Genomic DNA, 20,005 nt, shown 5'->3' with positions numbered 1-20,005 from the left:
CCCCCAGAGGCCTAGCGGTCAGGGTATTTGCTCCCTGCCCCTTGGCTTCTTTTTTTTAATGTAGTTACTGAGACTCAGCTTAAGCCGAGTCCCAAGATGGCTGTCAACACTTCCTGGCTGGAGTGATGGCAGCCAATCAGATTTGAGCACACAGACTGTCAGATCCTCAGAGTATCCGTATCCCTACATGAACAAATTTGGATTTTGCTCCTCTCTATAATGACCTACAACGGCCATTAGGTAATATATATATTTATATATATATATCTCAATCACTGAAATGGACAAAGAAAACCCTATCCTTGTGAGAGGTTGGATGGCTGCCGAGGGAGAGAACTTAGTAGAAAAATGTGCATTTCCCGTAGGCACCAATAAAAGCCATTCAACATAGGGAAGTGATAGGATACACAATTAGAAGTTTATTCACCACAATAGACAATCCAAGACATGTTTCGGCTTAACAGCATTGATCACATATCCCGCAGATTACCAATCCCCTCCTTATACATTTTCAAATGCAAAACATACTGAAAGGAAAAAAAAATTCACAATGAACTGGAGCTGTCGTGAAAGCACATCATAAACATGCAAAAGGACAAAATAAGTTCTGAAAACACTAGAGCCATCTTGAAAAAATATCCAGACGGTAAAAAAGATATGCAGAGCATAATATCTCAATTCAAACAGGCCTATGCCTTACAATACAAATTAAATACATTATGAAGACAATACAAATGATGTAAAATGTACAAAACAGAAATCCAGCATATAGCATAAAACATAAGGGGACCCCAGTGGGCTACTGTCCATATAACATACTGTTCTTAACAGAATATAGGTAAAACTATGCCAACACTGACAAGTGGGCTAGTGACAGAAATAATAATAAGGCATGTACACAAAATCTCAAACCAATCAACCACCAGTCATGAAGTTACTCACAGACAAAAAGAAAATGAGTCAAAGTAATATCTGAACTCCCATTGTAATACTATGTATATATTATTCAAAAGAACATAGAATCTTCATCCTTATCCGAAAAACACCAAACACCCGAGTATGTGTAAAGTAAAAGGCAGGGGGCTCCTGCCCAGTTGGGCACCAACACATCTCAGGAGAGATTTCCTTCCTGTCCTCCTGGGAAAAATAATATGACAGAAGAGCAGAGTAGAGAAAAGAGTGTGTTAAAAACTACATAGCAATAAGCAAACAATTAAAAACAATAAAACACTCTAAGCCTAGAGGATCTAGAAACAGAAACTAACAAACAAAAAGATGTATCCGATGTATAAACGAACTTTGAGTTTGTCCTCTGCATTCCATCCACCCCAGAGCTTAGTATCCAGATCTTATATATATTTAGATTCTCTCAGTCATAGATGTAATTCTCTATCACTTCACACATATTGTATGGAATTTGTTCAATTGCAAAATATTTAATTTTGTTTTTCTATCACTGTAGTGACATTCCTCAAAGTGTCTAGCCATTGGATAATGTACTGTGTGTCACACTTATCGATAACACGCATGTGCTCAAAAATTCTTTTTCTTACAGGATGGACAGTACTTCCTACATACCATTTATTGCTAGGATGTAGATAACATAGAAAAAACTACAGGTAAGAAATGGTTTGATCTTTTTTACACAATGGACCCTTATAGATCGTTATAGTGGAACTGTTTTTGCAAGCTTTGTAGTTCAAACAGGGATGGAGCCCTTAAATTCATAGTTAGTTCATTTTTTACTGTAGAATCGCTATTTACTAATAAGCCCTTGATGCTGCCGCCTCTTCTGTATGTAAAACTGGGCTTAGGCTGTGGAATGAGACCAATGGTGAATCAGTGGATAAGTCCCTCAATTTCTTTTAACTATTTTGGCTACTGTGCTCGTTTGATTATTGAAAGTAGTGGTGAGTCTGATCTCCAACTCCTCAGTGTTATCAGAAAGGGGAGACTGTTGAAAGAGAATAGTGACCCTAGAGATGTTGTGTGCCCAATTCTTTCTCATGGACCCAGTTGGGGGTATCCTATTTCCCTAAACTTTTCAAACATAATCTTCTCTTCTCTAAGACATGCCTCTTCATTGCTACAATTGTGATTGGCCCTGAGCAGTTCCACAAAGGGAATATTCCACTTGATTGCTTCTGGGTGAGTACGCAGGTCATGAAGGATATTATTGCCTGCAGTGGATTTTCTATGTAGACATATGGTTAGAGCTCCTTCCTTAATTTCCACTACACTATCCAGAAATTAAAGTTTCTTACTACTAATGGTGTGGGTAAATCTAAAGTTTTCATTGTTGATTTTCAAACTTGGAAATAGGCTCTCTGGCTAAACTTTTCATGCCCTCCCATACAATTAATTGGTTGTCGATATATCGTAGCCAGATGATGGCTTTCTCCATACCTTCTGAGATCTCGGGTGCGGTGGACACCTGCTCCTCCCACCAGCCCATGAAGAGGTTTGCAAAGCTGGGGGTGAAGCAGGTACCCATCACAGCACCAGTCGTCTGCCTGTACAGTTCTCCATTAAACAGAAGATGTAATTTTGAAGACAGATACAAATCATCTCAAGGAGCATGTTGGTATAGCACGGCAAATGTATAGGCCTGATCCTCAAAAATGTCTGCAAGCATCAATCCTTTGTTCATGATCTATTCTAGTGTAAAGAGAGCAAACATCCAAGGTCATGATGAGATAAGTATTCACTCATTCTATCCCCCCAAGCTTCTTAAGGAAGTCTTTAGTATCATGGAGATACAAAGTTACAAAGTAAGGGCAGTGACAAGGTCTGTAAGGAAAAAATCGATGTACTTCGATGTACTCTCTAGTACACTCCCTCTGCATGAAACAATCGGTCTTCTAGGTGGGTTACTAGGGTTTTTGTGTATCTTAGGCAAGAGTTAAAATGCTAGCAGGCGGGGTATTTTGTCTTCAAATATAGGCATCCTTCTAATTCTAATATGCCCAAATCTTTATACCTCTCTAACTGTTCCCATACAAACATAACTACATGCTTATATCTGTCCATATCAATATTATCATAACAGTTTCTATCATTCAGTTGCCTATGGGCTCCTTTAATGTACATCACACAAGGTATGATCACCACATTCCGCCCTTTATCAGCCGGGCAGCTGATGATATTGGAAAGACCATTTAATGCTTGCATTTCATTGTATGTCAAATTCCAGGGCTCTTTGCTTTTTGTATTCCTAAGTCTTTTAAGACCCTGTATCTTACTATCATAAAACACATCTATAGTAGGCCTGGGCGGTAAATTCCGTTCCGCTCACGGAATTTGCAGAATTTGGGTAATGTTGCGTTCCGCGGAGAACGCATAATTGCCCAAAATACTGTGTTCCGCGGCTTCGTGGATTTTTTTGCTTCTTTGCGTTCTCAAAATGCGTGTCCGCAAGATATTTCCCCCCGAGCACGCAAACAGCGTTCGCGAACAGGAAAAAAGCATCGCGAACAAGCAATTCCGCTTGTTCGTGGAGTTTCTGCGTGCTCGGAGAGATTTTTTACCGTTTCGTGGAGCTTTGCGCAGCGCGACTACGCAAATTCCGCCCACCCCTAATCTATAGCATTATAACGCAATTGGGGAGAGACAAGAGGCCCGGGGAAAAATTTGCTGGGCGCCACAGAGTCATACACAATGCCTTGACTTTCTAGAAAATGTTCAACACTGCCAACACAATTGCCTAAAGTGTTCCCTTGTTCTAATTGTGAAGAGTGATAAGCATATCAACCCAGGGTTCCTTACACCTGCATCCACAATTTTATTTATAGGTAGACATATTTGGTTTAATTGAATACCATTTCTTAAGGTTTCCTTTTCTCACTAATTTAAAAACATCTATCCGTGTTTCAAAAACATCAATCCTCTGTAGAGTCAAACGGCCCACCTCCCATTGGATAATGGCTGGGCCCCTGGGATGGGGTCTCCACCTACCCTCTCCCATTACATTTCAATGCAAAAGTAGGCTCATAACGCTATTTGAAGGGTTCTTTCTAGACCATACTATTGCATATGAGGTGGTAATTCCTGAAATACACTTCATTAAATTGAAATGACAGCTTTGTTTTACAAGTGAGAAAATATCACACAAAAGGAATTGAAGTGTCACACATAAGCCTCCTGAAAACATGGACACATCACATATAAGCGCACCGAAAAACTGGCAGCTATGTCATGTGTATCAACTCATGCGATCTTTTTATTTTGGATGTTTGGAAATAAATCCACAGCGCCGGCAGAGCAAGGACTCTTCATATTACTGTACATGCTCCCACATTATGTATGCTAAAACATACTCGAGCAATTGATAAAATTGATTTCACACTGCAGTGCACTTTGTTTCAGAACACAATGTAAACAAATAGGGATTTGGAATTTATGTAATTACTGAGCTTTGCCACATATAAGACATTGGGATAGAGATAGTTAACCTCACTAATAACAAGAGTGAAATGGGATCTATGGATATTTTTTTGGGGTTTGCACAATACAGATATTATATGTTTGATCAGAAGATGGCACTGTGGGCTTTAAAATGAATGTCCAAATACACATGTCCTGATGAAGTCGGAAACTAGCACAGACTGGTTAGTACATTGAGATGTGTTTCCTTGACGTTCAATTGCTACTATTCAGGGGGCATGGAGGATGAGTGAATGCTCTACACTGATCACTATGTACAAATACTTTGACATTTGAAATGAGGACATCTGGTTGGTCAAAATCTAATAGAGTTAGCTCTAGAGCTGGGCAATTCATGGGAACAACCGAGTTAGAGTCTAGCCAAGGGGTCCGGCCTGACTGTAAGGGCAGAAGTATAAGCTGTGCCCTCCTCCCCTTGGAGAAAATGTATCAGGGGACTCATGAAATAATTTTTTGATAATTCACCGAAAAGACGTTCCTCAGTGTAAAAATAAGCCACAGCTCCTTAAAATGTAGAAAATAAGGGGCTTATTTGTGAGAGGCTTGCATCACACAGATTACAGTTTGTGGTTAGGAAATAAAATTTTAAAAAACCTTAGAAATTCAGTACAAAATCCAAAGGTTACAGGGTTCAAAATAGTTAGGAAATAACATTTAAAAAACCTTAGAAATTCACTATCCTCACGAGCCGCCTTGCCCACTGGGCCTCCTTGCCCTCCCAGTGGGCAAGGCGGCTGGTGATGATAAGATCCCGTTAGAATTTTATAAAATCTTAAAGACTTATTGAGTCCAGTATTTCTAGTGCTATATAACGGAATTATTCTGGGTGGGGAGGTTCCAGTATCCTGGAAGACTACTAATATTGTTGTTTTTCCGAAAAAAGGGAAGCCCATTGATGATATGAGCTCGTATAGGCCCATATCATTGATAAACGCTGATGCAAAACTTTTTTCTAAAATTCTTGCTTCCAGACTGGCTCTGACTATCCACCTCCTAGTCTCGGAGCAACAGCATGGTTTCATCCCTGGTCGGGATACGGCTTTACATATAAATACAGCGATTGCTGCTTTTGATGTATCGGGGGAGCTAAACCAGAAGATGGAGATGATGATGTTGGACGCCGAGAAGGCCTTTGACCGGGTCGCTTGGGGGGCCTTATGGGCACCAATGTCATCAGCTGGACTCGGTCAAAGGTTTATCTTGGCTGTGCAGAAGCTGTATGTTGGCCCCAGAGCGTCTGTTAAGCTCAACGGCCTCTCTTCATCCTATTTTACGGTTCGGAGGGGCGTGCGGCAGGGTTGCCCATTGTCTCCCCAATTGTTTGCCCTTTATATAGAGCCTTTCATTAGGCATTTGTTGTATAATACAGCAATTGTTCCGGTTTCCCTTAATGGGATAGATTTAAAACTTACCGCTTATGCGGACGATATAGCTGTATTTTCTACTAACCCTGTAGTAGCTCTAGCTCAAATTACTCAGGAGGCTCTTCAGTTTGGCTCCTTTTCGAGGTATAAACTTAATTTGAACAAAACGCAGACGATCTTGAAGTTTCAGTTGGCAACATCACCAGTTTCGCTCGAGGTTACAAGAACAGCCATCTATCTAGGTGTCTGTATAAGTAGCAATGTCTCTGAGGTCTTGGCACTCAACTATGAACCAAAGTTCTTGTGCGGTCTTGGCATCAGCTTCCTCTAAGCATATATGGGAGGTGTAATGTTGTTAAAATGAACGTTCTCCCAAAGTTTTTGTATCTATTTCATACCATCCCTGTTAAAGTGACGCGGCTATTTTTTTTAAAGTTAGATGGTGCTGTCTGTAGTTTTATATGGGGATATAGGTGCGCAAGGAGAGCTAATCAGCATTTTAAATTATCTTATAAGCAAGGAGGCTGATTTTCAATTTAATTTTTGGGCGGCATTTGCTAACAGAATTCAGAGCTTGCTTAGGGGGCTAGACATTAGCAATAGTTGGCCTTCATATCAGTTGGCCTGTGGAGTGCAGACTGGGTTCTTACTATATAAGGCGTTTGACCCAAACTACTTTAAGCGGGTTCACTTTAAGGTAGTTAAGGATATTTTTCGGATCTGTCGCGACATTTGCAAAGAACACTATGTTGCCCAGTATTTTTCAGGATTCTATTGGGAAGCAGTGGCAGTATAAGGGTATTGTTCGACTTGGTCATTTGTACGACGAGCAGGGATTCCGAACCTTTGCATCTTTAAGAGAGGAATACGGGTTGTTGCAAAACCCATTTTTTTTAAATACTTACAAGTGATGGATTTTTTCATTCGTGGTCGGGGTCTGCTAAAGCTGCCCGACACATCAGAGGTACTCTCTGTTTTTTTTCTTGTTACTGACACAGGAACTATACGTAAGGCGTATCACAAATGTATATCTACGGCCAGTGATGACGGCTTGTTGATAGCTGAGAAGTTGAGCCGGATGTTTAATTGCAAAACTACCAAAGATGAGGTGCAGGAGTCCCTGGAAAATACAGACTCGGTAGTCACTTCAGTTAATTTAAATATTCAACAGTTTAGAACAATTTTTGTGCTTTACTACACTCCAGAGCGAATCTCGTAGTGGGCAAATAATCAGCCGACTGTCAAGACATATTGTCCAAAGTGCCAAGCGTATGCTGCAGATTTGCGGCATATGTTTGTCACATGTCCAATGCTGACTCCTTTTTGGAATAATATTAATTTGGCGCTTGTAACACTTGCCGGTCAAGAACTTCAGACAGAAAAGGAAATTGCACAAGGGGCCTCTTTGGGGACGCGCTGTCTTATGAACCCACTTATGTCAATTATTTTAGTAAGTGCCCGCCTATGTATTGCACGGTTTTGGACACAGAAACTGAGCCCCAATATGTATGAATTCTGGTCTTTACTAAGGAAGATTTATGAAATGGAACTGGCACTTGCCAAGGCTAGAGGCCCGAGATCCTGGCTTAAGCTCAAGAAGGTCTGGGCTCCAGTGGGATTAATTATTAATGTTTTTATTTTTTTCTCTATGTATTTATTTTTGGTTATTCATTTGTATAACTCTGCTCCACCTATGCATCCTGTATTCTGACTATGTCCCAATCTTGGTATTTTGTTTTATGTTATTGTAATGTATTTGTGTAAGTGCCAAAGTAAATTAAAACATATTTTTTTTTTGTAAAACACAAAGGTTACAGAGCCGTTATAGTTAGGAAATAGAGTTAATAAAACCTTAGAAATTCACTTAAAAAACGAAGGTTATAAGGATAATATAGTTAGGAAATAGAATTTTCAAAAACCATTAAAATTAACTGAAAAAAACAAGATTACAGGGACATTATAGTTAGGCTCAGATTCCGCTTGTACAAAGGAAGTGAAATTCAGCAGGTATAGTTGCCTGACCTAATTATAACTTACGCTCTCGCAATGCACGACTTATGACCTCACATATTACATCATTCATCGAGGACATCTCAAATGACATCACTGATGACATCACTTGTGATATCATCCACAGAACCACTCACACACCTACTCACACCCATTAGAGCCTTTCATACTCCTACTCCCACTACCACACAACCCCTCATATCCCCATTCACAAAACCATACCAGTATTCACACAGCCACTCACTCACCCATACAGGTATTCACACACCCACATACTCACCCATACACCCACTCCCACTGCTACTCACTCACCAATACAGCTACTCACACACCCACTCACTTACCCATACAGCCACTGACATAGCCACTCACTCACCCATACATCCACTCGCACACCCACAGAACCACTTACATTCCCATTCACACCTCCCTACAACTACACACCCAACCACTCACCCTTACAGCCACTCACACAGACATTCACTCTCCAATACAGCCGCTCACATCAACGCACTTAACCTATACACACTCAAACAGCTGCTCACTCACCCATACATCCACTCACACACCCACTCCCTTACCCATACAGCCGTTCACACAGCCACTCAGTCACCCATACAGCCACTCACACACCCATTTGCTCTCCAATATAGCCACTCACACAGCTACTGACTCACCATACAGCTACTCACATACCGACTAACACAGCCTTACACTTACTTACACACCCATACAGCCACTCAGACATTCATTCACACACTGAAACAGTCAGTCACACAGCCACTCAGTAGGACTAATTACTAGTACAGAAGAATAGTAATTTACCTTATGTAATAGCTTAGTATGTATCTTTACGTCTCAGAAACGTTTCTGAAACACTTACAGTTATGGGATGGTGTCATCAGTGATGTTATTTTAGATGTCATCAGTGATGTCCCTGACCATGTCAAGAGAGAAGTAATATGTGAGATCATAAGCAGTGTATTGCTGGGATATAAGTTATAGTTAGTTTACAGAGTGGCGGCAGCCTCTCTGTAGTTATAGTTAGGATTCCAAGAGATAGGAATTCCTCTTATTTTTGCTTGCTGACAGCTTTGCCCCAGTTTGATGAATCTCCATGAAAATTTGAAGACCTATTGCTTTTTCTGCAGTGATTTTTCAAGAGGATGCAAAGAAAAAAGGGGCATCCCAAAACACATTTTTCTCCCAATGCATTTTCAATGGAGTTTTTGGGCTGATTTAGACAAACATAGAACCAAAACACTCTAACATATTTTCATGAAATCTGACAAGGATCCATTTTTGGGTTTCATGAAAATACATGCAGCTGTTTTGGACTTTTAAGGCACTAAAATGTAGTAATATCTCAGGCCGGCGTACTTGGCGATGATAAGGCATTATGTAATTGGCCAATGACTGACTTAACAAAAGTTAAACGCAGACATGTTGTTTTAAGCAACTTTTGCTATTTTCTGGGTTAGGAACTTAGCTCTAGGTAATTAGAAGGTTTAATATTTTCCCCTTCCTTTTACCACTGGAATAAAGTGTTAATAGGTAGGGAAAAATATTTATAGTTTTCCATGTATGGTTTATAATACTTATGAATTCCCGTGGTACTACCTAGAAAGTACTGCTGTACCTAATATAAATTGTACAAACATTAAATATGAAAAAAAATACACTATAGTACACCATATTTCACTGTATAAAATGCCACTCTACTGTACTCCACTCCAAACTATGCCACTTTACTGTATGCTATTTGACTATACGCACCTCCACTCTACGCAACTCCATTCTACACCACTCTACTCTATGGTATTCTACTGTATGCTACTCTACTCTATGCATCTTCATTTTATGCCACTACACTGTGCGGGGAAACAGCAATAACAAAGATGGCTGAGCAATGAATGCGCCTTAATCATGCATTCCTTTACCACATATGTCATTGCAAAAAAATGCCTCAGGTAAAGCGGCATTGGACTTGAAAGTCTACCGCTTTCCCTACTGTTGTGCAGACTGGAGTTGAAATAGTAAATCATACTGTTCGAAAGTCGAGCACTTTCCCTAAGGCAAGTCATTATAAAGTCTTGCATGGTAAACAAATACGTGGTTAAGACACATTTGTTGCTCCGACCATGTTGTTAAGTCACGCATGGTTTAACCATGCGTGGTTCTGTCATACAACCCACTGTACACCATTCCACTCACTGATATTCTACTGTATGCCACTCCACTGTACACCACTCCATACTACACTACTACACTTTACCCTATTCCATTCTATTCCACGCCATTCCATTGAACACTTTTCCACTGTATGCCACTCCACTCTCCACCACTCCAATATATGCCACTCCAATATATGCCACTCTACTGTACTCCACTCCACTCTACACCTCCACACTCATTCTCTATGTATGCTACTCCATTGTATGTCACACTACTCGATGCTATTCCACTGTACACCACTGTATGCCACTCCACTCTACGATATTTCACTCTATGCCACTCCACTGTAAGCCACTCCACTCTATGCTATTCCACTCTATGCCACTCCACTCTGTGCCACTTCACTCTATGCTATTCCACTCTACACCATTCCACTCTGTACCACTGCATTGTATGCCAGCCCAGTTTATACTATTTGACTCTACAATACTCAATGTATGCCACTCTACCCCAATCCACTCTACAATATTCTACTTTAGACCACTCCACTGTACGCCACTCCACTCTACTTTACTCTTCGACACAAAATTCTAAGACACTCTCCTCCACTATTCTCCATGATCCTCAACTTAATGAATCATTTCAATTTATTTTATGTATTTTATTTTGGTCAAAGACCATTAAAGTAATACACAAACAGATTTTCCATGCACATAAATAAAACATCATTAAAATTATTATAAAAATCTCTAGTGACAACATTAAGATTAAATCGTAATTAAAGTATAAAAACCAAACAATACATACTAAATAAAAGCAAAAGTTCATAAAACACTCTAAGAAGGGGCAACAATTGTTTTCCCTTGATTCAGGGCCAACATAATGTTACAAAGTATAGGCCAAAAACTTTCAAGAAACTTTGCAACAGAAAAAACTATTGTGGATGACATATAAGATCTACAAATCCTTAGAGCTACTTTATGTTGGCAAACACCCAACAGTAAGCACAATGGAATAACCCATTGTTTTCGCTATTTAAGATAAATAAGACAAAAAAACAATAAATGGCTGTTGGTTTCTTCACCCCCACCACAGGCTAAATAGGTCTTACTACCCCGCATTCCACCATTCCATTTGGAGGTAAACATCGCAAGTGGGAGGGTACCCAACCTGAAACCGATATAAAGAGACTTTGTGTGAGGAGTATCTATTTCATCCATATACAGCTCTAGAGAGAAAAATGGCTAAAACTCTAAAAACCGTTCTATCATATGCCCAAATCTGGCCCACTAAGTGATCTTTCCTCCTCCTCTTTCCAATAGATCACCTTCACGTTTTTTGCTGCGGTGGGTGTGATGGTGCCCGGATCAAGCCAATATTCTTGAAAGCCTAAAGAATAAAATGTTTTTTTTACATATTTCAACCACTGTAACAGCTCCCAGCCTTACTGCCTTCTTAGAACATTTATCAGGCCTTCCCTGTAATGGGTTAGTTCGGGGGTACACCAAAGTCACAACCAGAATAAGATTGGTTTATGGTGAATTTAGGGAACTATTGATCGAAATCCCAAATCTTGCCTAAAAACCAATGGGGAACTTAAGGTAAGTTTGAGTACTGATCTCAGAAATTGATTTTCCTCAACCTCCAAGCCAATAACTTTAGTGTGACCCCACAGTTCAGCACCATACTCAGCAGCAGCAATGGCTTTAGCCCTCCAGACTTCAAGCAGGGGAGAGATAGGATGGAAAGAGGTCTCAGAGGCAAATTTTAAGATAGTAACAGCCCTATAGCTTAATATGAGAGCACTTTTTGTAACTTGGTCAGATCAGGAATTAGAGCAAGATAAACGGATACCAAGGTAGTCAAAACTGGGCACTTTCTCCAAAGTCTCCCCGTCAAAGGTAAAAAATCCCCTAAAGCCTCTATAGAGATGAATGGCCATGTGCCTTGTTTTAACATGTATTGAATTTCTTCAAGAGGCTTTTAAGGCCTCTCGTGCTCTTTGATAATAGGAAGGTGTAGTCAGCAAATAATAAGGCCGGGACCCTAAAACCTCCAAGTACCGGAGAGGCATTGTCACAATCAGTTAAATAATCTATAAACTTGTTAATAAACAAAAAAAACAATGTTGGGGAAAGTACACAACCCTGCCTAACCTCCTTTTTTACTCCAATGGGGGTCAGTAATTTCCCCATTAGAGCCCAAGCAGACTTGAGCAGAAGAGTCAGAATGAAGCCGAACAATGATGACAAGAAGGGGGCCTGGGAGCCCTAGTTCTCTAAGGGTGCTTCAGAATTGATTCCTAGGTACCATATCAAAGGCTGATTTTAGGTCCACAAGGGCAGTGTAGAGGTTCCCCCTCTTAAGGTCAAATTCCTTTCACCTTATTAACTGGAACCTAAAAACCTGATCTTGAAATCCTTCTTGAAATATAATCAAAATCCTATTTTCAGTAACCTATGTCATGAGACAATCCAGTACCAATTTGCAGAATATTTTCTGTCTAGAATCTAGAAAGCTAATTGGCCAATAGTTAGTAGGATCAGCTTTAGAGCCTTTTTTATGGATAGGAATTACTTCAGCACCCTTCCATGATGTAGGGATATCAGCTCCTGCCATTAGTGCATGCATTTGCCACCCGAGTAAGATATGGGTCCCAAATGTCAGGTTCAGAAGAAAAGAGATCTACCAGAATTCAATCCATCCGAGTAGCTTTTCCAGCTTTCTGAGAAGTGATGGCAAGTTTAACTTCTGTTACAGAAAAACAAACAGAAGATGGAAAACGGGATAGGTAGGAATTTAATTAGAAATATCAGCCAGCCAACTCAAAGCATAGTTAGTAAGGGCTTCTGTGTGGTTTTGTTAAGGGGAACACTATATAGATTTTCATTCCTGTTTAGATATAAGAAATTCTGGTTTTGTCCTGGATGTTGTCACGCCATGAGAAAAAAAATGACATAAAGCTGACTGATTTTTGGAATGCACTGCTGCCACAATATCACACCAGATATTAGTATCCCAGCTAGTTTTAGCTTGCTTTTGTATAATTTTATAGGCGGCTCTGGTAGAACCACTTAGAATGTATATCCATAATTAATTTGGGATGCAGCTCCTGGTCAGCAATTTGTGAAAGAATGGAGCACAATCCATTATATAATTTTGCATGGTAATGAGTCTCCATTTAACAATACTACACCATAGGATTTGAAATCACTTTTTAATAAAAAATAAAAACCATTGAAATTCAATGACAAAAATGATTGTTAAAGCTTAGTTATATTTAGGACAACTTTAGTTAATATTTCTATACAAACCAAACTTAGTTATACCTTAAATTTATAATTTATACAGCACCTTTAAATTACTACAACTTTATTTATTCTTTCTATACAAACCAAACTTAAACGAGACAAGCATTATAAATTTAAAAGTTAAAGTTACACCTTAAATTTCTATTTTACGTACCACCTCCATACACACTGTAGTGAACTCAGTAGCCACACTACATTAATTATAACTCGTGCCTTCTCTATGCACTGCTTATACCCTTTCACTTATAGTATCTGAAATCATAGCATAGATAAAAACAATTATGACATCACAAATCACATAATTTGTGAGAACACAGTGCATTGTAGGGTTATAGTTAACATAGTGTGGCTTTTTTGAACAAAGCATGTTTTAGCTGACAATGAGTTGGCTTGGTGTCAGTACTGTCACCGCTCGGCTTCATCTCACTACCATCTCCATTCGGCTTGATGTCAGTGCCGTGAGGTGGGTGTGCGTCTGAGGAGATTGAGGAAAGCTCTGGTAGCAAAATGTTGTAGTTTATCCATCGGGTAATAGAACATAGGAAAAGACCTACTGGCAGGGAGTGATAGAAATCAAATTCACTAAGGACAAGTGAGTAGATGAGTGTCTCTCTGTGTATTCAGTACATTCAGTAGTTGAAAATTGCTGTTGTGGCTGAGTTGACAATGAGTTTAGGTGCATTCAAGAGTTAAATAGGGGTGGGCGGAATTTGCGAAATTCACTTTGGCAAATTATCGCGAAAATGTTAAAAATCTCCGCAAACACGTGTAAATATCGCGAAGATGCGGAAGTTTTTTTCCCGCCCGTTAGCGGTATTTTCTGCGTGGTCGCGGCTCGCCAACTTACCCATGCGGTTGCTCGCGGGCGCGGCCATCTTGTTTTCACTTATCTCGTGGTGCATGATCGCGAGAAGAAAGACGTGATCGCGCGACGAATGACGTTACTGCGGGCGCGAACTGTCGCGAGACAGTGCAAATGGCTCCCAACAATCCAACATCTCGTGGAGAACGCGACCGGATCGGGCAAAACTTGTCGGCGAACGCGGGGATTCAGGTAAGGGGATCGCACGCGCGCACGAGAATTTATTATTTTACAGCGCGAGCAAGCAAAAAATTTCCGGTAAAATGCGGATTGCAGAAATTTTTACATTTTCGCGCTCTCCGCAGAACGCGAAAATGTCAAATTATCGCAATTTCCGCGAGCGGAACGGAATTTTAGCCCAGGCCTAGAGTTAAACATGGTGGTCTTGTTCCCAAAGGAAATATAAATTTGCATCTTTTAGAAGGAAAGTTGGCTGTTCAATGTGACCCTTCTAGAGACTCTTCTGGTAAATTGTCACTTGAACTCACAGTTTACTTCTCTTAGCATAGTTAGTCAATTCAGTGTTACTCATAGCATTGTCATGTTTACTCACTTAGTCATCTTGCTGATCCATAGTTGAAGGCAAAGCCAATCCTGTATGTGAAGCCTCAACCTAAAGCCAAGAAAAGCTATTAGTCTTGGTTAGTGGTATTATAAAGATTCTGAGCAACAAACACACATCATTATGACGTCCATGCATTCACAATTTCCTATTTTTTCAACAATTTACCAAGTTGTTAGATTTTATTCATTTTTGCTAGAGAGATTCAGCATGCAGTTTCACATTGTCATTAAAAACAGAAGTGGTAAGGTGTCCTGGGAGGTTCAGGAATACTGAAGAAACTGTGAAGCGAGATATTCATTGCTTGAGAAGCTCTGTGTGAAGGCTGCGGGATCTGTGGTGCTGGTAGATCAGCAGGAGTCCTTTTTGGTGCAAGGATTAGGATTGTTTCAATTTTGGCGGCTTTGTTGCAAATGAGCATCCAATGTATTTTTTGCCTCAACGGAAGCAGAGATTGTCTCTTCCATATTAAAACAGCATCAAAACATACAAAAGGGGCTGGGAAGGCAGATACTTCCATCAATGTATAAATCTATGGAACTCATCAATTTGCTTACATGACTTTTGTACATAGACTACTGTGAATATGTACTGGAATGAGTTCACTGAGTTCGTTGTGGGAAGAGAAAGTATTTAAATTATAGATTATGTGGAGTGTATGCCTAATACGATGATAGTCTCTGAAATTGTAACAGTCAATATGAAATTAAATGTTTAACCTGAATAGCAGCATCAACTGCTGTTCTGCAGCCTTCAGCAACTACAGCAAAGCCACCACAACATCCATATGACAGACAACAGTAACAATAATGGGGAGAGGATGTAGCCTTAAGGCTAGAGCAGTCGACCTCGGACCTGGGGCACTGGGTTCGAGTCTCGGCAACGACGCTCAATATCCTGTGATTAAGGGCAAATCATTTAATCCCCCGTGCCTAACAAAAATGAATGTGCTCATCCGTAAGGAAACTGGTGCTCATGTAAAGCGCTCTGATAGTATCGATACCCGATGTCTCGGGTCTAGTTCGCGCTATATAAAACTCTAAAAAAAATTAAATAAAAATAATCTAAACAAATTGGATCCCTGAACACAATTATATTGAGGAGGAGCATGAATACCTTATATAACTGGATATTTAATTGATAAAATGCTGCAGAGTTATTGAATGTATGAGCGATCACACAGACACACAACCCCCTCCTCCCCCAATGTAGAGAAGCTACTGAACACTGCATGCCTGGCTTCTTTCTTTACATTCACTTTCTATGAGATGTTTAATATAATTTCATGAGCCCATGTATTTCCAACACCTCGGTTTAATGCTTCTTGAATCAGCATTTTAATAGTTTTTATTGGTATTTTATTGGCGCACATGACCTCTTGGGTACTGGGTGAGAAGTTAACTTTAGGGAGATTCATTATGGAAAACATGTTGCTTAATGATGAACCAATCCTGTACTGATGAATCCAAATTATTTGTACTGCCTTGAAAAAGTAAAATGTGGTGAACACCTTATCAGCTGCCCTATTATTAACTGGACTCTGTAATTAAGCTGTACATGATCAAACAGGAATGAAGGATTGTTAGAATACAAATGGCAGTTATCCAATAAATATTATTGTTTACTTTGCGCCCCATTAACAGTATCACTGTATGAGTTAGATTATTTCGGATCCCCATTACTTCATAAGGGCACCATACTAGACATGGTACCCTTCTGAGAAACAGGTTACCCTGGGCTTAGTCATAAACATATCCAGATTGGCTTTGTGGATGTGCAATCTCAGTTTTACGGCTGCTTTGTCCTCCTTTATTCTTGTCTGCATACAATTTTTGTGGAACTGAAAATGTAAAATTGAGAGAACGGGTACTTTTTAGGGCTTCGGGGGGGTCGGTAAATTTTAGGGCTTAGGGGAGGGCGCAGTAGTTTTTAAGACTGGGGACAGGGACGTTTTTAGGGCTGGGGTTGGTTTTCAGTTGGTGGGGGTTCGTTTTAAGACTCTGGGTGGGGGCATGGGTAGGGGGGTTAAGACTTACCTGTCAAGTCTTAACCACGGATATGTCTTTACCATACATGCCTAAACAATGCATAATTTGTTGTAAAGGCATGAGTGGTAAAGCCATATTCGTGGTTAAGGCTTGCGTTGTTAAGACTGTGTGGAACTGAAATGTGTGGTAAATGCATGCGTGGTTCCATCACACAACTCTCCCCTGAGGAATTCAGTCAAACACTATCCAGGTAGAAGAACTTGGTTTCCCACTACAAGACACATATAATTTGAAAGGACAAACTTTTTCTCACTAGTACTAATTATTAAATGAGTTGGATATTAATGCGATTGATTTCCTCCTACAGATATTAAACAAGTTAAATAATTATCACATGGGATAGCATAAAGTTGATGATTGAGAAAATCAGAGTACTTTCACTTCCTCGAATTTACACTCACCTGCCATGTTTCTAGGAACAAGTTATGTTATAACTCTACCCCATGTTCTCTCTCTGCCAGAACACTGCAATTGAGACTCTGACAGTGATATGTTTGTAGGAGAAGACACATGGAGATGAAGGAAATAAAATAGTTGGCTAACTTACTTTAGAGGTTGGGCCTTAGGATGTGACATTTTCTATTCAAGTACACAAAATAAGAACTTAGAAAGGAAATTAGCATTATTTCAGCTGGAAGAATAAAAGTGTGGTGTATAAACAACTATAAGGGCTAAGGTTCTCACATTGTAAACTTTGGATAAGCATACACATATACATTTGCGGAGTATATTAAAATTACTGGGCACTGGAGAATATTTCATGGTTCAAACTGTCTCCACACTGCTGTGTTACATGCTATGTGTTGTGTTCTTTTATACACCCCCCCACTCTTTGTGTGTTAGGGGCCGTCCCAATTCCAGATCCCATCATGTCTGCTCCAGTACATTCTACTCGGGTCTTGATTGGAGCAAAAAAGTGTATCATTCGATGATGCTCTGCTTGACCCTGTCCTCAAGAAGGAGCCATTTCTCGAAGGGAGTGAAAGTCTGCTGTGCCCCCCCATCGCATTTCAGGGTGAGTGACTCAATGTCTAATCAGCAGATACTAGAGGCGCTCAGTCTCTAGGAGGCCATAGTCGGCTTTTGGTGCCCTAAGTGTATGGGCCGGTAAGCGTCATAAAGGTGTCCAAACAATTTGAATCTGGTGCATTGTCATGCCGAAAAAACCACGGGATGTAGGCCCAGTGTGAATTCTGGATTTCCCATTAAGGGCATCAGGGGCAATGGAAGCATGGTTAACCCCCTTCACACCACCACTTTGTCCCAGACAGCAAGGGTAGCTCTAATGACTGGTGAGGATTAGAGACCTCAAGCTTTGTGCTTGCATTGCAACCACAGGATTTTCCCGAGGTTTTCTTCCACTATGACCCTGTCCATAAAACACCTGTGTTTTTTTTTGTGGTTTTCGGATGGTTCCATTCTACCAAGAAGTGAAGCTGTTAGTAGAGCGCCAGGTCAGGTACTCCCAGACCACCCTCCAACTAGGGCTGGTGGATCTGGTTGCAATGCATTGAAGGGTGGCTGCCTTACCAGACCAAGTGATTAATTTAGTTCAGCATAGATGAAGCCTACCTGTCGACAGACTCAATGGTAGAGAATGGAATATAAAGAAGGTTGTTGGAAGTGCCGACATTTTTAGAGCTGCTAAGTGCCACAACCAGGACAGTCGGAAGTGTTTCCACTCTGCAAGGTCAGCTGTGATATGATAATTAAGATACACCATTTCTTTGATAGGGACCCCCAGTGGAGACTAGCTGTACTCTGAGATATGAGATCAAGGTGTAGGCCCATGTGAAAGAGTACTCGTGGTGAATTATTCTTGTGTTGGGGGTATGGACAGGTTGAGGGTCTGGGAGTTCTGGAAATTGATACTGAAGACTGACATCTTGTAAGAAGGATGGCAGAGAATGTAGGGTCTCATCTAGGGCTACCAGGATGTCATCTGCATAAAGGCTGTTAGTATGTTCCTGCACCCCAAATCTCACCCTAGAAATGTATGGGTCATCCCTGACTCTGCACCATAGGCTCCATGTAAATAGCAAACAGAAGGAGGGAGAGGGGACAACCTTGACGCATCCCTCTTCTTATAGAAAATGGGTTTGATAGCCGGTTGTTGGCCCAGACCGCTGCCCTGGAGTCACTATATGTGCTGAGTACCCATTTGGGGATTTGGGCCCAAACTAAAGTGTTCCAGGGTGGCTTCCAGATATGGCCAGTGGACCCTATGAAATGCCTGTTCAGCATCACTTGTGAGTGCTTGGCTTTGTCTACTAAATGTAAAATTATGTTTGTGTTGTCCCCACATTGTCAATGGGGGATAAATCAGAACTTATCAGGGTCCATCAATCTGGGAATGAGGGGATTAAGACTCATCGCAAGAATTCTTGTGAAGAGTTTGGCATCTATGTTTATCATTGAGATGGGGCAGTAGGAGCCACAGTTGTGTTTGTCTTTTCCAGGTTTGAGAATCATGGATATCGAGCCTCTGGCATAGACGGCCGTAGGGTACCAGTTTCTATAAAAGAATTAAAGTGTCTGGTGAGAACTGGTGCAAGCGTCTGGCAAAAGGTTTCTTAAAACAGGGCAGAGAACTCATCCAGGCGTGGGGATTTAAGTGGGTTGAGGCGTGAAATAACAGAGATCACCTTCTCTTTTTTTTTTTTTTTATTGAATATGATCTGTTACATTCATTCAAACAATTTCTTTAGAAACATGATAAATTCTTAATAAAACAACAAGAAAGAAAATATATCAAAGAAGAGAACAGAATCATTACAGCCCAGTGCATATGAACAGCTGAAATGGGAGATAAGAAATATAAAATAAAAGTGTCAATCCTTTTCTTATCAGGGGGAAGATCTTACTTTCGAGTACCAGTTGGAGATTGGGGCCCAAATCTGAGTACCCCGGGCTCTAGCTTTCCTACCTCTTGTACTATATATAGCTGTCTCCTGCTTGTATATGGCGAGGAATCGACTGAGCCACATCTGATAGGTGGGTATATTGGTGTCTTTCCAGGAAGCCGCCAGAATAATACGAAAGACGGCAGTGCCCAAGAAAACAATCCTCTGTTCCTCCAGACTGTACCCTAAGGATTCATCGTAACCTAAAAGATATAGGGTAGCGGAATATCTAAGATTCCGCCCAAATACTTGAGTCCAGAATCCTCCAATCAGTATTTGTAAATTGTCTAGTTTTGGACATTCGGCAAACATGTGAATTAAATTTGC

The 20,005-nt window shown here is 40.4% G+C and overlaps 1 protein-coding gene across 2 annotated transcripts in view; it reads right to left on the bottom strand.

Annotated features, from left to right (window-relative positions):
• Positions 1-396: 396 nt before the first annotated feature.
• DCDC1 (doublecortin domain containing 1) overlaps positions 397-20,005 on the bottom strand; it is a 1,503,674-nt gene continuing 1,484,065 nt past the window's right edge. For both annotated transcript variants that reach the window (XM_085648291.1, XM_085648292.1), the window contains 2 exons: positions 14,719-14,778; positions 397-1,137 (listed from right to left, as the gene is read on the bottom strand). In XM_085648291.1, coding sequence (XP_085504417.1) covers positions 14,719-14,778 — 60 coding nt within the window. In that variant the 3' untranslated portion in view covers positions 397-1,137. The remainder of the gene's footprint in view (positions 1,138-14,718; positions 14,779-20,005) is intronic.

Source organism: Triturus cristatus, chromosome 3_2 (assembly GCF_964204655.1).
Source record: "Triturus cristatus chromosome 3_2, aTriCri1.1, whole genome shotgun sequence".
Taxonomy (NCBI): domain Eukaryota; kingdom Metazoa; phylum Chordata; class Amphibia; order Caudata; family Salamandridae; genus Triturus; species Triturus cristatus.
This window is presented reverse-complemented; position numbering and strand designations above follow the sequence as displayed.